The 16467-nt window shown below is 41.1% G+C and overlaps 1 protein-coding gene and 1 long non-coding RNA gene across 2 annotated transcripts; both read left to right on the top strand.

The window, feature by feature from the left end:
• Positions 1 to 4523: 4523 nt before the first annotated feature.
• Positions 4524 to 11738, top strand: LOC121642620. The gene is made up of 4 exons (XR_006010927.1): positions 4524 to 4641; positions 9172 to 9328; positions 11344 to 11420; positions 11650 to 11738. It is a non-coding gene; the product is annotated as an uncharacterized LOC121642620 (long non-coding RNA).
• Positions 11739 to 12801: 1063 nt separating this feature from the next.
• On the top strand, positions 12802 to 13844 carry LOC121642782. Its single transcript, XM_041989731.1, has 3 exons — positions 12802 to 13194; positions 13253 to 13401; positions 13487 to 13844. The coding sequence occupies exons 1-3, from the start codon at positions 12802 to 12804 to the stop codon at positions 13842 to 13844; spliced, it is 900 nt and encodes a 299-aa protein (XP_041845665.1).
• Positions 13845 to 16467: the final 2623 nt, after the last annotated feature.

Raw genomic sequence — 16467 nt, 5'->3', positions numbered from 1 at the left:
TAATTACATATACAGGGGAAAAAGCACTGGTTAGGCAATGTACCTTTTAATGCTGGGGATATGTGAAAATGCAGCACTAATAAAGAGGATTTGGCTTGTTGCCCTATCGCTGTGTCTCTCTCCCTCTTTCTCTCCTTTTCATGAATCATGCAGTCCAACTCTGGTATTGAAATTTCTGCATAAAGTTAGAATTTTAAATGTTGATAATATATGACTGCATTAATTTTATTTGTTTCTGCAGAGAAGTTTCACTGTCAGCACTCTGATAGGGACGTCATTAAATTCCACATTTATATTTGCATTTACGCTATGGGAGATTGAACTGTATTTTATTTAAAAGCTGATGTTATAAAGCTGAAATATTATTGCATTTCAGTGTGTCATTTTCTGTTCTTTTTTGTCTGTTTTATGTTCTGTTTCCAGCAGAATATAAGAAAAAAAAAAACACTTTAAGGTGATAGAAGAAGGGCATGTAATTACCTACTGCTTACATCATAATGTAAATATGCATGCATTAAATTATGAATGAATATACATAACAAGATAATTTACCAGTTGTATGCCCATTTTAGAGTATTTTTTGTCATAATAGAGATAAAGTAGCTATTTAATTTGAAATAGCTCTTGTGTGCTGTCATAACTTTCTGTGTGATCTATAACCTGTCAATGCTCTCATCATTTCTGCTTACACCGCATCCCCTGCCAAGTGGTGTATACATCAAATCCTTACAGAAACCCATTGCTCATCTTTCCCTATTCAAACAACAATGCACTATACACTCTTACCTGGAGTTTCACATAAGATTAATCTCTTACCTCAGGAATGTCAGACAATGTAGAAGGTGCTGATAAATTGGTGTTGTGTTGTTTTTGTTATAGCTTTCCTTTTATACAGTGCCATCATATTGACATGTTTCTTTTTATTGGAAACATGTTCACATTATTTCAACACTGTAATAAATTTAAGGATTTTGAAGAAAAAGAAAAAGTCAAATCTTGCTATGACCCTTTTTTCCACCTTTCCCAACATCATCTTACCTGAAGTGCAGAGCTTACCAGTGATTTATACATATATACTAATAGTTCTACCAACAACAAGTTCGCTCAATAACAGATAGATGGTGTTGCTTAGCAACTGCTGAGTGCCATAACAGTGACTAGTACCTGCTTGGAGGCAGACTCCATCTTGTAGGTTTCTCTGTCTTCTAATTGGTCAGGTGGGTAAACACTGATCCTTTTCTCCTCCATCCTCCCAATTTTATCCAGGTTCTTAAGTGACAGATAGCACCAGCATTATGCTAACCCTCTGACTGTTAGAACTCATAGCAGAAATGTACTGCTACTGACACTCAACGGAATTGAAATAAAAAATGGAAGGTATTTACTCCTCAGCTGAGAAGCCTGGAAATTTACTGCCTAAAAGTGTCTCATATTTCAGCAATGCATCAAGGTGTGTTGCTCCTCATTCCCAATCAATTAGAAATTATTCAGGAGGTAAACTGCGTGAAAAGTGCTGGTGGTGCCTCAAGTGTGTTTGAGTCAACAGGCTGCAGTGCTTGCTTGGTAATTATAAACAAGTCAACAAAGGAGCTGAGCTAGATGCAAAACATAATATGGGTTTTATAACGTGTCCTACTTTTGACAGACAGACTTTGTGGTCACAGTTGTGTAGCATCTGTCCTTTGACAGATGAGAAACTATAAAATATTAAATAATGCCAGGATTAAAGGTGGTGTTTCAGAGTTTCTCTGTCTTAAAGTACCAACAATGTTGTGCTTTTGGTGGAGTCAATGGTCGCATTAAAGCAAACTGAAGTACAGCCTTACGTCAATATATCACAGTGAAATACTTATGTACTGATAAACAGCAGAAACTAGAAATTTAAACTTATCTAACACACAGTTGACTTTGCATTGCCGAGAAGTGATCATGTGACATTGCAGCTATGATCACATTAATAAATTCAGTCAGTGATAGTTCTGTTTCTCTAAAAATATTCTACTTTGCATTGTTGTAGGGTTGCTGGATGGAAAAATTCATGGCTTAGGTTAGACGCCACACTGAGGTGAACTCAATCAAGAACAAGTTTAATACTTTTTTTTTTTTTTTTTGTTAAAAAAAGGAAAATGAAAATCTTATTTTTGAGGACTATGAAGATATGTTCTGTTTCTATGAAGACGTGAACTTTTTTCTTGTAGTCAAGTTTCTAATCTGGAATCTGGCAAACGTTTAGACAGTTTCTGTTCATCTGAAAGATTTCTACTGAAACGTATTTAAACACATGCTATTTTGCATAAATCTACTGTTGATTTCTGTTCAGTTGAGGTCATAATATGTTGAAACTATGAGCAAATAGTACAGTCACATTTTTATTAATAATGAGCGAAGAAATCTAATATTTGGAGTTTACTATTCTTTTAATAATATAACTGCACTTTGTCATATGATTGATTTTTCCATCCTTTGTTAGCTCACTTATTTCATGCATGTTTTACATTACTAAAATTTCTCAGTGTAATAAATGTTTAGTTGTCATCCATATTTACACATATTTATAGGCTTAAGATTTGTTTTAGGAATTAGTGAAAGTAGGAAAAATAAACTCTTGAGTGAGACAGTCGTTAAACCTGAACAATTAGTCTGGTTTTAAAGATGAATCATATTGTTTGGAATAGACATAAAGCAAAATACCTTTTTTTGAAATACTCATCTGTAGTGCCATTTCTAACCAGTTGTTTTACTTTGTCATCTTATTTTGATTTAGAAATTATATTTTTAAAATCCTTATGGTTTTAGAAATGTCATTGTCATAAATGTCATTAATTGTCCTTTTATGATTTTACCTGAGAGTATGAATCGGATAGCGACAGATGCCGCAGTTACATAATAGCATGACGCCATTGCAGCACAGGGCCTCCTTGAAGTATGACCAAAACAGAACCACGGTGCTTCGTAACACTATTTTAAACTGAGATTTAATCAACAAAAAGAAACTCTATTGCTCTAAACAAGGAGCCATTCCTGCTTTGTTTTTATGCCAGGTCGCACGTGAAGTGACTTTTTTTTTCTTCACCAGTCAACGGATTGTAGTGTATCAAGCTCCACCCTTTTGTGTTGAGTCGGTTAGATTGGTACCCCAACGTAAGGGTCCCAACAAAGTCGGATATTAGTGTACCATTCCGAGTTTTCTCGTGTGTAAACACAAAAAAATGCATCCTGACCTGCACTGATCGGTGGAAATGGGGCTTTATTCTCCCTTACGTACGTAAATAGTGACGTCTCTTTCAAACGTTCTCATACGTTGCCATCTTCATACTTCCATGCATCTTTTGCGTTGCCATGGTTGTTAAGTTAGTTCCTCCACTTGTGGGCAGTGCTGAGTTCAGGGTTCACTCTACCGAGCCAACCAGTTTCATACACCGTTTGGCAGTGGTAATGTATCACAACACGCCCTAAACATTCGCATATCCTTTTTTCAAAAGCTCGCATAATTTCTACAGTTGTTTTGCTTCATCCTTCTTCTGCTTTTTTGTTACCGTCCTGATTCTCTTCTTCTTCTCTGGTTTGTTTCTTTTGTTGGTCGCATGTCAGCTATTCTGCTCAGCACTGTCCCAGTGATTTCTGATGGTATTGTTCTGTCTTCTGTGTCAAGCGATGGATAGCTAAGCTCCCTGAAAACGGATCAAATTACGCACGTAACCGATGCAGAAGATGGGCGAGATTGTCGGTCCGTCAGTGTCCGTCTTCTCCTTTGAGCATAAATTAGCCTTAAGCAGTGATAAATGAAATGAAATGAAACGAAAAGTGTTCTATTTATCCCAGGGGTAAATTGCAAAAATAAAATTATAGTTATGATGACATAAGATTTTGTCATACTGTGATGTGTATCACTTATTAGTTACCTAGCCATTTAGCTCTCTCCAGCCAGTAAAAGCCAGTCCGATATCAACTCTTGTCTTTTTTCTTGCTCTGTCACTTTCTCTCTTTTCCTTGCTTCCTCTGATAGCATCCTCTTGGGTTTCTTTGCTGAAGGTACACATCCAAAATGGTCAGTGTGTTGATATCCAGTTGCTGGCATGTGACGTGTTGCCATAAAGCAAAATGCTGCTGTAAAGTCAAGAAGCATCGTGGGGGAAAAAAAGTTGTGAAGTGTAGTTTTTTCATCCCCAGGGTGGTGCTAAGAAATGATGGCTCTAGATGTCACATAATGCTTTGGCCAAGAACAAAAACATTGTGAAGTGTGGTTTCTCAGTCTTGGGATGCTGCAGGGCTCAGAAATGTACAAATGTCCATGTCCCATCAAAATGAGTTATAAGCATTGAGTTTTATTGTAGTAGTTGAAACACATGTAGTATTGCTTTTTATTAGATGCCTAAGTACTTTAGTACATATTTAATTCAAAGAGTGTGTTAGATTTCTTGTTTTGCAATCTTGTGCTTTTTGTTGTATTTTATAATGTAATATTTTTGTTCTTTTTTCACAAATACTAACCAGATTTACCTTTTTTTATTTAAACATGCTACTCAAATTGACATAAGTTATAAAAAGTGTCAAACTAACTTTTCTTCTTTTGAGTTGACAGCCTCTACACAGTCATGGATGCAATAACATGCTGCATCAACATCTCTTTGTCTTGAAAAGGTGTGTCACCTCAGTACTTATCAATGCTCACATCGCAGCCTAATTAGCCTCATTTAAGTTTGGAATGAGATACAAATAGGAGGGCAAAATAGAACCTTTAATTATCTTCAAGCTGTTTTCAGCCCTGCAAGGAAAATGCTAATTAGCTGCTCCTTGAAGTAACATGTATTTAAAATTACCTGGCATCTGTATATTCTTGAATCAAAACAGTCTGTCCTGAGCTGGCAAACGAAAGAATGTTTTGAGGGTATGAAGCATAGTACGGGATATTGCATTGTATATACTCGATGCAGCAAATTACGTCCTAACTACCCTCCCTTTCTCTGTCTTCTAATGGACCCTCCATTTAATCAATAATTAAAAGTAGTCACGGAAAAAAAGTGTTTGAATCTCACTGAAATACTGAGCTACTTATTGGTTTCAATTATCATCCCCAAAGTTTACAGGTTTTGCCAAAATGCAAAGTATATAGATGATATGGCATTAATAATAGCAGTAGTGAAAGCACACTCTTCTTACACAACCCTGCACCAAATATATAATTTTGGGAAGATATTCCAGATGCACCCAATGTTTGTATTTCTTTGTGTTTTGTTGTATTTGGATACATTTGCATGCATAATTAACAGAGGTGTAATATTTCTTGATTTGGTATTCAGGAAGGTGAAACATGTAAAATATAATCACCAAGTAGTGGAATACAAAATAATTCAACATGTTTGTCCTATGGCAAATACATGACATTTACCTCTAATTAGTATTCCTTTATATCTGCAACACATGCAGTAATTTAGTCACATTTCTCAATTTATCATTGGCCCCTTGGCATGCATTAGTGCAAGTGAGAAGACAGCCACGTGTCTCTGTACAGACAGGGATGAGCTGGATGTGCATCTCAGGAGACTTAGAAGGGAGTAAATTCATTTGCTGTGGTGCAGATGATAACGCAGGTCATCTGTGTACACAGTCTGGATGACGGTGCCTCCAGATGAGAGGAGCAGGGGAGAGGAAAGGGGTAGAAATGGAGCATGGGAAAAGGGTGGTGAGAGGGGTACAGAGTGCATCCAAGCCCCTCTTACACTGAGCTGGGAGGCAAGAAGAAGAAAAAACCCTGATAAAAGAGCCATTCAGCTGAGAACATCAAGGACCTAATCACCAAAAACAGCTTTGATATTGAGCCAAATTCCAGAGGAGTGGAGAACAGAGAAAAAGAATTTCTGTAACCCCTTCATTAGTAACATGTATTTAAGGTCTGTGTGACATACATCAACAGATGTAGGATTTAAATTCCAAGCTTTGTCTTCGTGAAAAAGGGGGGGGGGGGGGGGCAGCAGAGGGAAGGACCAGAAAAAAAAGAAAGAGCTTGAGTTGAATATATTTGGGATTACAGAACGCCTTCAGACATGCCATGAGTTGCAACATTCCTGCAATTTCTCTGGTGCAACAGTGTGTTTACATTTTAAGTCGAATCCAGCTAGAAATGGGATTTTTTTGCCCTCAGTGCATTTAGCCACTGTGAACAGCTTTTCACTGCTCTTCTGCACCTAGTAAGAGACCAGTATTGTGCTGTGTTTCAGTGTTCATATGACTTCTTTGCCTCTGCACATGTCCACAGGTGCACTTTTTATTTTTATAAACACAGCTTTGCTGTGTGTTTTAGCCTTTGTACCATATGTAAACAGCGTTTGGTCAGAAAAAAAATCCTGTAGAAAAATGTACCAAGGTTGAGGACATTCAGAAACTCAGTTTGCTATGTTGTGTGGACAAAAGAAAATGCTTATGGAAGCAGAGAAAATGAAAAGGTCCATATGTTTGTTTGTTTGTTTTTTTTTTTTATTATTTTTATTATTATTATTATTTATGCTTTATCTACAGTGTTAAAACAACGTGTCATCTTTAACATTCCCCTAAAGACAGCTTATAAGTCTGAACTGGATTATTTAATAGCGCATGTAGATTCATTAACACACAGTTTCTGATTTATGAAATGTATATTCTGTTTATAAAAATGCAAATAAGGCCCATTTATTTAGCATTTAGACAACATCAGATCAAATCCTGTTTTAGATTACAAACTGAATATTATATCCACCTGATGACCTTTTTGGTATAACTGTTATAAATAGCTTGGCTAAATATGTGTCCAGTATTAATATGGCAAATAAGTTGCTATGAAACAGAATGACCTGTAATTAAAAAAAAAAATAAAAAAAAAATTAAAAATATGAAGATGTGTTATGTTCAAGTAGAGAATTCTGGAAGGGGAAAAAAATATGCAGGTTTGTTTTTGTGCCTCTATTCTTTTTTTTTTTAATTTTATTTATTTATTTATTTATTTCAAATTTGTCCACCTAAATGTATATGGCATGAGCATACCATCAGAGGAAGTTCTACTTGTGTGCATATTCTTCATCTTACCAACATACAACGCCATAAACTAATCTGGGCAAACACCAGACCCTCTTCCACTGCTGAGGAGGCATTTCTGTGCATGTCACAATTGAACGGATGAGAATCTGACTATTTTCTTCAGAATATCAAAGAAACCTGCCTTGCACATTTATTGGCTGTTCAAACAACAGTGGAAAACTTTAATTGTGGTTTAAAAAAAAAAAAAAAGTGAATGCTAAGAACACAGAGCCTTATCTCATGAAGTTTGCTGCTGTCAGTGTCCATCTGTGTGGCACTGAGGGGGGCAATGGTTGACACTGTGTGTCCGCTGATGGTGGTGTGTTCGTATCGGGCAGAACACCAGAGAGCAGAGGAGAAATTACATGATGTCATGGCATAAGAAACACTGGATTTTATTCCTGTTACGACCCGACTCAGGGGTATGGAAGGGCGTAACAAAGAAACGGCGTGGACAGCTGGTATTTCAAAATAAAAGCACATTTATTTACAACTCCCGTGATAAGTGATGGACAACCTGTAAAACAAAAGATGAGCTGGGGTTAGCGGACCTGCAGAAAGAAACAAACCAAAACCTATACCAAACACTCACCGAGTGCACACACAGACACGACCGCAACTCGGTGAGGAAACTAAAACCAAACAAAAGCAACAGGCCCGTAAACTAAAGTGACCGTCGTCACAACACAATAAAACGCTAACCTAGCCCAGCTCTAACACAAACACAAAGTAAACTTAACTCAACTAAACACTTAAGGCACCCATTGTGGAAAAGGAGGTGGTCGCGACACACACACACCCAGTGCACAACATGAGGGGGAGAGAGGCCGGAGCCATTCTGGTTTCTCCCCCTCCAGACCTGCCTCGGCTGCAGCCTTTTCAGCCTCAGCTTTCCCTTGGGCTGCAGCCTGACGGGTCCAGAGGGGTGCCAGTCACACAGGGGCAGGGACAAAGGCGCTGGCCTTGGCCACTCAGGGCAGCGTTCTTCCGCCCCCAATCAACACACAAACGGCCTCAGCTGTCTCTGACAAGCAGGGCCGTAACAATTCCCAACAACAAAAACACAGAAAATGCCGCTTGGCAAGATGAAGCCCTACCTGCCTAAGCAAGAACTAGAAAAAGTCCAGCTGCTCATCACGTCTCGGTTAGATAACTGCAACTCGCTGGATTATGACCTTGATCAGTCATCTTTGCACCAATTGCAGCTCGTTCAAAATGCAGCTGCCCAGCTCCTCTGAATGTCCCTTCTTCTAGACTCAAATCCAGGGGGGACACAACTGTTTTGGTTGTGGAACAGTTTGCCACTCCACATTAGAGCTGCCTAGTCTGTTTCTGGTTTTAAGTCCTTACTCAAGAACCACTTCTTTGCACTAGCTTTCAAACATAGTTGATCTTGACATTTTGCTTTTTTTTCAGTTTTATGTCATTTGTTTTATTTTTTGTTTGTTTGTTTGTTTTTACTGATTTTATTGTTTATTGTGTTTTTTTTTCTTTTTTTCCAGCACTTTGGGCAACTGGGGCTGCAGTAAATAGGCCATAAAAAAAACTTGAACTTGAAATGTAGATGACTGTCCAGCATCCTTAGTCCAGATATCCATGATGCTGTCCATTCGGACTGGCGACCTCAGTAGTGGCGCCGCATGATGGCACAACCCACAAAACAGCATTAGTTTAGAGAGGTAAATTACACTTCAGCTTGATAACAAATTCAGAAGTATTTGTGTGTGTTACAAGTCATATGTCAGGGGGATATTCAATAGCGATATTGCGTGCTGTCCCAATATTTTGCGGCTCTAGTTTATACATAAAAGTCTATTTACTGTCACAAACGCTGAGAAATGGAAGCGTTTGTGTTAAAGATGTCACTAATGTAAAATCCGGCATTCCTAAGGCACAGAACCTGCTCTCAATGTGGCTGGTTTTGGAAAAAAAAAAAAAACAAAGAATAAAACGGAGGGACAGCTTTGAGAATGGAGGGCATAAAAGTATTTCACATTTTACTAGAAGTAAATTTCATTTTAAAATATGGTACAGTTTCATTTTTTTTTCTTTCATACAGATCTATATAGGTCATTTCTGTGTCTGCAGCTTTAAATGAACTGCGTTTCTGCTTCATCACAGAAAAGTGCTGCTCATTTCCTGTTCAAACTCCACTGACACCCTGGTGAAAATGGAGAGGAAGAAAAAAGAAGCTGGCAGTGTGCACAGGTGTTATGACTGGGAGAGATTGTTCGATATTGCAATGTCCCAACCTCACTGAAGTTCTAAAAGCTCAATTGTAAGCCACAGTTTCTTCGACAGAATATTTACTCCACTACCTTTATCTGCACCTAATATACACACAGAATCACACTTTTTACAATATGGGAGAAGTTAAGGGTTAATTCGTACCAAGTTTAAAGCTTAAGAATGGGGAACTGTGAATGTGTAGCAGGACCATGCTTCATGTGTTTGTTTCCTAGGTTCTCACTCTGTCTTTGCTCTTCTTTCTGCAGGAACAAAACAAGTGAAATGGCAGTGAAAAACAATTTGCAAACTTACTTATAATTTATATTGTACCTACTTTAGACCACATATTGACCTTCATGAACTTTAAAAAATGTTATTTTTGTCTTTCTAAGAACTGAATTTAGCATTTAAAACACTAATTATTCTTTCTTAAAGACAAAGCCACTTTCTAGCTCCAGCACTGTATAGATAATGTGTGAAATGTTCTTAAAAGGCATGAACTCAAACTCTGGAAATGTTTTTCATAAAGCCCAGACTATTGACCCCTCAGGCAGGTGATTTTCCAGCCCTGTTTTAATTTGGGCTTTGATTTCATTGAGAAATGAGTTACTTTCTGTGATCCGGGAAAATGTTTAAATGAAAAAAAGCATGATATTTATACTGACTTTGTCATTGTGGGTTGATGCAGTGGTTCTTATATTTCATTGGCGAGTAAAAATCCAGCTCAGGCACTTACAAAGTTTATTAGTTTACTATGATGCAGTCAGTGAATCAGAAGTTGGCTTTAAAATATGAACAGCTTAATCTTAAAGAAAACAATCTTTGGCATTACACATCCTTTGTCTTCTGCCTGCTCTTGCTGTAAGGCTGGGAGTGTGGCACTTGTCAACTCATGGGATTTGGTGGGTTAGTTTGTTGATTAATTAAGTTTTAAAGAGCTTTATCAGGGTATCCTGCTGGTGAACAGTTTTGTTTGTTTGTTTTTTTCATCATTTTGTGTCACATCCATCATAACTGCTATTTGCACTTGTCCACTTGTGGATGTGAATATGTGATTGGATGGGTAAAATTATTCATATTTCTAAAAATGTCTCAGTTGTCTGAACACAGATTTTCAAAAAACAAACAAAATAATGGAATCATCCTAGAAAAGCAGATAATATGCATTATTATTTTTCTTAATAATCAGGAAATTACAAACAAAATAATAAGAACTGATGGAGGGTGTGGTAACAGCCTAGCAGTTTCCAACAACCTGAACACCTGTTCTGCCACATGGAGTTGCCTCAACACCTGCAGCAGTATTTATGCTAAGCCACACACAGTTGAACTAGCAAGAAATCATGCACAAAAACAAACACACCCTGCAGACAAGTCACTTTGCTTCTGTTCAACTTGATCAACTGCATTTCCATGAAATCATGAAAAAAGTTTATTAAGAGTTTTACCACTAATCCTCAGAGGTAATGTTTAAGTGTGGTATCAGAAAATGTTACAGTACAGTTTCATGTATCGTGTAGATAACCAGGATTGGACATAATTCATCTTGTGTCCAGGAATTTCAGCTCTCAGCTCATTTCCAAAGGGAATAAATAGTCTCATTAAAACTGTATTTTTATTACAAAACTTGGTTAAATTATTATTAGTTTTGTTATCTACAGTGATGAAGAAATCCCTTTTTTTCTCTCCCTGTTACAACTATTAGGTAATCCTCTTTCTTTGCTTCTACAGTCATGCACTGAGCTGTTTCACTTCACTTAACTGCATGATATTTCCACAGTCTGGTGGTCAGAATGACCACTGTCATATTCCATCTTTGAGAAAGATTTGGGGTGTGGTAGGTTGTGTGACCAGAGTGGCTAAAAGATGGCAATAGACAGAGGTCTTTCAAAATGGCAAAAATTACTTTTTCAAGGTGTATGTTTCAACAAAGTATATATGAGGAAACGCAAAGAAACATAATGTCACTTAACAGTGACATTATGTTTCCAACTAAACATAACTGAAATTCAAAATTAGATCTCACATGCACCCTGACCCTCCCTCATACTTGATTCCTTCCAGTGACATCATTAGTCAAGACAAACTCTATAAATACAGGAAATGATGTGCTTTTCCTCCTTTTGCTCCTGGAACACATGGTAAGTATGGTGGGTAACATAATCGAATGAAATATTTAGCAAACAAAACAATTTTGACCAAATCAACAGAACTAAATGTATTAGCACTGGTCTGAGTCTTTCTTTAAACAGCTGTTTATGTGTGGACTCACCCACTTTGTCACATGGGGGTATATGTGTTTCTCATTGCAACATTGTCATATAATAACCTAAAGTACTACGTGTTGTTTCACTGTTATTTAAACTGCAGCTAACTTTACGCAGCTTACTCTCTGGAGTCTTCTGCTCTGAGCATCACTACGCTGTGAGGGACAGAGGATGATTGACGGGGAAAGTCCTATTTGGTAAATTTTCCTGCTAGAATTATCTGTAGTATATAAGCAGTAAACTAAACGCAAACAAACTGAATGTTTATGGTGTGTTATAATCCAGTTGATGTAAAAGTAATAATTGATATTCATTCATTCAGATTTTATGCGGCTGTGGATTTTCTTTTTCTACCCTATGATTGGGTGAGCCGGCACTTCAAATGAGAGGGCCCCAGCCAGCCCATGGGCATGCATGTGTTGGTTTATCCAAGTTGTGGGACGTACGAGTGTGTGTAAGTGTGTTTGTGTGTGTGAAATGAAGAGGAAAACCCAGGTTTAGCCAAGTGGCGTGAGAGGCAACAATCACAAATCTGAACAGGGATTTACTGCAAATGGCTTTATTAGACAAAACATTTTCCACATGATTTTATCTTAAATTACCATATTTTTCATTTACCTGAAACATCCCTAAAATCAGATCTCTTCACTGAATGTAACTATTTTATATGGTCAAACCAATTAGGACTGGATTTAATCTCTTATGTGAATTATTATTCATCTGTTTTGTGTGCAGTAAATAATGAAAGGCAGACAAGCTAGTTGAAGGATCCTGTCTTTGTACTAGAAATATTACAAGTAGCTGCTTCATGTCACATCCGCACCCGGCTCTGCTGCGGACACACCCACTCCAGCCAGGCATCATCGTAGCCAATCCCCAGAATTCTAACCTGTTACACCTGTGTGTAATCTAGCCATCAGGCTTTAAATATCCCAGCTCCTCATTCATTACCTGTCGGACCTCGTTTCCACGTAGATGGACTCTCCTCCTTGCCCTTTCCCGGTCCCGACTTCCCAAGATCCCCGTTTGGATTCCAGTTTGAAGTTCCAAGATCCTCCTGTTCAGTTAAGCTCCCTGTTGACGTGTTGGAATAAATCTTGTCTTACACTCGGCTTGGTCTCTGTCAGGTCCTTCATAAAACAGAAGGTCCGACCAAATACAGAAGAAACAACGGATGGCTTCCTCCACGACCCACTTTTCCGGCGATCCCAAACAATGCAGCGGATTCCTGCTCCAGTGTTCCCTCCACATCGAAATGAATCCTGGCAAGTACCCAACAGATCGAGCTAAAGTAGCTTACATTATTTCCCTGCTTTCAGGACCAGCGCTTCAATGGGCGGACGCACTATGGCAGCAAAACAGCGCGGTGACGCAAGCCTACGCCCCCTTTACACGTCACTTTCAGGAGGTGTTTGGGATTCCCCCCGGGGATACCACTACACAGGAACGCTTGTTTCGCCTTCGGCAGGGACGCACCCCCATCAACGAACATGTTTTGCTGTTTCGCACCTTGGCGGCAGCCAGTGGATGGAATGAGACCGCTCTCCTCACCCATTTCCGAATGAGCCTAGAACCATCACTCCGCCTCCAACTCTCTTCCCAGGACGACACTATCGGTTTGGAGAAGTTTATTCAGACAACCATTCAGGTTGCTCACCGGAGGGAGAGCTGCTTTCGGGACCTACCACCCACCACTGCTGCCGCAGCCACTGAGGGCTCAGAACCCATGCAGGTGGATTCTGTACGCCTTACCCCCACTGAGCGCTGTCGACGCCTCACGAATGGTCTTTGTCTTTACTGTGGCCAGGCTGGCCATCGTATTGACACCTGCCACGTTCGGCCCCCACATCCTCGGGTGAGTCTGGCCTCAGCCTTTTCTATCTCTGCAAAACCCCTTACAATACCGGTCACGTTGTGGTCATCCTGTGGTTCTCTGACAGTCACGGCCCTCCTCGACTCCGGGTCCGAGGGGAACTTCATCTCCGACTCCCTAAAGCACCGCCTTCAGATCAGATGTCATCGCTGCCCGTCTCCCCTCAGCATCCAGACCATCACCGGCAAAAGACTTTCTCAACGATCCATTCACTTACAGACCCCACCTTTATGTCTTGGTGTAGGTTGCCTCCACAGAGAGGAAATTCAACTTCTGGTGTTGGATCACTCCCAGGTCGATGTCATTCTCGGACGGCCGTGGTTGGAGCAGCATGCCCCCATCCTTTCCTGGAAAACGGGAGAAATTCTACAGTGGGGTTCAGACTGTTATCCAAACTGTTTTCCCCAACTACCACAAGCCACTAGGATCACGATAAGTGCCACCATGATTGAAAGCCCTAACCTCCATTCGGATCAACACCTCCCCACCGAATATGCATCATTCCAGGATGTTTTTTGTTCCCGCCGAGCAGCACAGTTGCCACCTCATCGTTCCTGGGACTGCGCCATCGAGCTGCTTCCCGAAGGTAAACTTCCAGCTGGTCGCATCTATCCCTTATCCATACCTGAAACTAAAGCCATGGAGGAGTATATAGCTGAAGCACAAGCTCAAGGGTACATCCGACCCTCCACGTCACCGGCTGCATCGAGCTTTTTCTTTATAGAAAAGAAGGACGGCGGACTGAGACCCTGCATCGACTACAGATCCCTAAATCAGATAACGGTGAAATTCAGATATCCCCTTCCGTTAGTTCCTGCTGCCCTGGAAACCATGAGAGATGCTAAAGTGTTCACGAAGTTAGATCTCCGTAGTGCCTATAACCTCATTCGGATCCGCCACGGCGATGAATGGAAAACGGCTTTTGTGACACCCACTGGCCACTACGAGTATCTCGTCATGCCCTACGGGCTTGCTAACGCCCCCTCAGTCTTTCAAGGGTTCATGAACGAGATCTTCAGAGACATCCTCAACCTCTTCCTCATTGTTTACATCGACGACATCCTAATCTTCTCCCCAGATCTCCAGACGCATATCCGCCATGTAAGACAAGTCCTGGAACGACTCAGAGCCCATCGTCTTTTCTTGAAGACAGAAAAGTGCTCATTTCATCAGACAACAGTCAACTTCCTCGGTTATGTGGTGGGACCTGATGGTGTGAAAATGGACAACAGCAAGGTGCAAACAATAGTAGATTGGCCAAAACCTGACACCATCAAAGCCCTTCAGCGTTTTTTGGGGTTTGCAAACTTTTACAGACGCTTTATCCTGAACTACAGCGCCTTGGCCAGCCCCCTCACTTCCATGCTCAAGAAGGCACCTCACACTCTTTCCTGGTCCGCCGAGGCAGACGGCGCCTTTGCTTCCCTGAAACATGCATTCACGACAGCGCCTGTACTACAGCATCCAAATCCAGTGTTACCTTTCTGTGTTGAAGTCGATGCTTCCATCTCAGGTGTAGGAGCCGTCCTGTCACAGAGGTCGGGAAATCCTCCTCGCCTCCGTCCATGTGCTTTCTACTCCAAAAAACTCAGCCCAGCGGAACAGAATTATGATGTCGGGAATCGCGAACTGTTGGCCATCAAACTCGCCCTCGAAGAATGGAGACACTGGCTAGAAGGAGCACAACATCCTTTTGAAGTCCGCACAGATCACAAGAACCTGGCCTATATCCGTGAAGCAAGACGATTGAATCCCCGACAAGCAAGGTGGGCTCTCTTCTTTACAAGATTCCATTTCAACATTACTTATGTTCCAGGCTCTAAGAATCGGAAAGCTGACGCCCTATCCAGACTCCATGAAGGGACAGCATCACCTGATGAGCCTGAGCCTATCTTGCCCTCCAGGTTAGTAGTTGGCGCCATCCAGTGGACCCTGGAGGAACAAATTCGAGAGGAGTCACATGACCATCCTGCACCACCTGACGCTCCTCCGGATCGGCTGTTTGTTCCCCCCGATCTGCGGCTCTCCCTCATCGAGTCGGCACACGCGAGTCCCGGTACGGGGCATCCAGGTACTCAAGCCACACTAGCGTTATTGCAGCCCCGATACTGGTGGCCAGGAATGTCAGTCCAGGTGCGCCGCTTCATCGCGGGCTGTGCAGCATGTGCTCAGACCAAGAGCCCTCGGCAACTTCCATCCGGAAAACTACAACCTCTTCCAATCCCACAGAGACCCTGGTCCCACTTGGCCGTCGATTACCTTACAGACTTGCCAGCATCTCAAGGTAAAACCTGTGTTTTGGTAGTGGTGGATAGGTTCTCAAAAGCCTGTAAACTGATACCGTTTCCCAGTATTCCCTCAGCTGCTGACACCGCCAGAGGCGTCTTTGAACAGGTGTTCCGGAACTTTGGGCTCCCAGAAGACATCATCTCGGATCGAGGACCCCAGTTTATATCCCGGTTTTGGCGGTCGTTTCTCCGCCTGCTGGGGGTGACGGTCAGTTTGTCTTCAGGATATCATCCACAGACTAATGGACAGGCAGAACGGAAGATCCAGGAGGTGACCCGTTTCCTCCGTACATTCTGTCATGAGCATCCCGATCACTGGAGTGAATTCCTGCCATGGGCTGAATATGCGCAAAACTCCCTGCGTCAAGCATCCACTAGACTGACTCCGTTCGAGTGTTTTTTGGGTCATCAACCTCCGCTCTTTCCCTGGAATGGCGAAATATCTAATATGCCTGCAGTGGATGACTGGTTTAAACGTAGCGAGCAGGTCTGGAGCCAGGCTCACCAACATCTGCAGCGGGCGGTCCGGCGCTACACCGACCAGGCAAATCGAAGGCAATCTCAAGAACCTGCCTTTACTGTTGGAGATCTGGTGTGGTTGTCAACACGGGATATTCGATCCCGCCACACCTGCCGGAAGCTGAGTCCCAAATACATCGGTCCCTTCAAAATCATCACTCAGATAAGTCCGGTTGTGTATCGCCTGGAATTACCAGTCTCCTATAAATTCCATCCCGTCTTCCATGTGTCTCTGCTGAAG

This window comes from Melanotaenia boesemani, chromosome 7 (genome assembly GCF_017639745.1).
Source record: "Melanotaenia boesemani isolate fMelBoe1 chromosome 7, fMelBoe1.pri, whole genome shotgun sequence".
NCBI classification, from domain to species: domain Eukaryota; kingdom Metazoa; phylum Chordata; class Actinopteri; order Atheriniformes; family Melanotaeniidae; genus Melanotaenia; species Melanotaenia boesemani.
Note: the sequence above shows the minus strand (reverse complement) of the source record. Positions and strands in the feature narration are given on the sequence as shown.

What these genes read in the sequence shown, in the direction of transcription:
- LOC121642782 (XM_041989731.1), top strand. Translation starts at nt 12,802, where the DNA reads ATGAATCCTGGCAAGTACCCAACAGATCGAGCTAAAGTAGCTTACATT. An exon ending in TTATTCAGACAACCATTCAG is followed by an intron (nt 13,195 to 13,252) that starts GTTGCTCACCGG and finishes CTGCTGCCGCAG; the next exon opens with CCACTGAGGGCTCAGAACCC. An exon ending in TTCGGCCCCCACATCCTCGG is followed by an intron (nt 13,402 to 13,486) that starts GTGAGTCTGGCC and finishes GTTCTCTGACAG; the next exon opens with TCACGGCCCTCCTCGACTCC.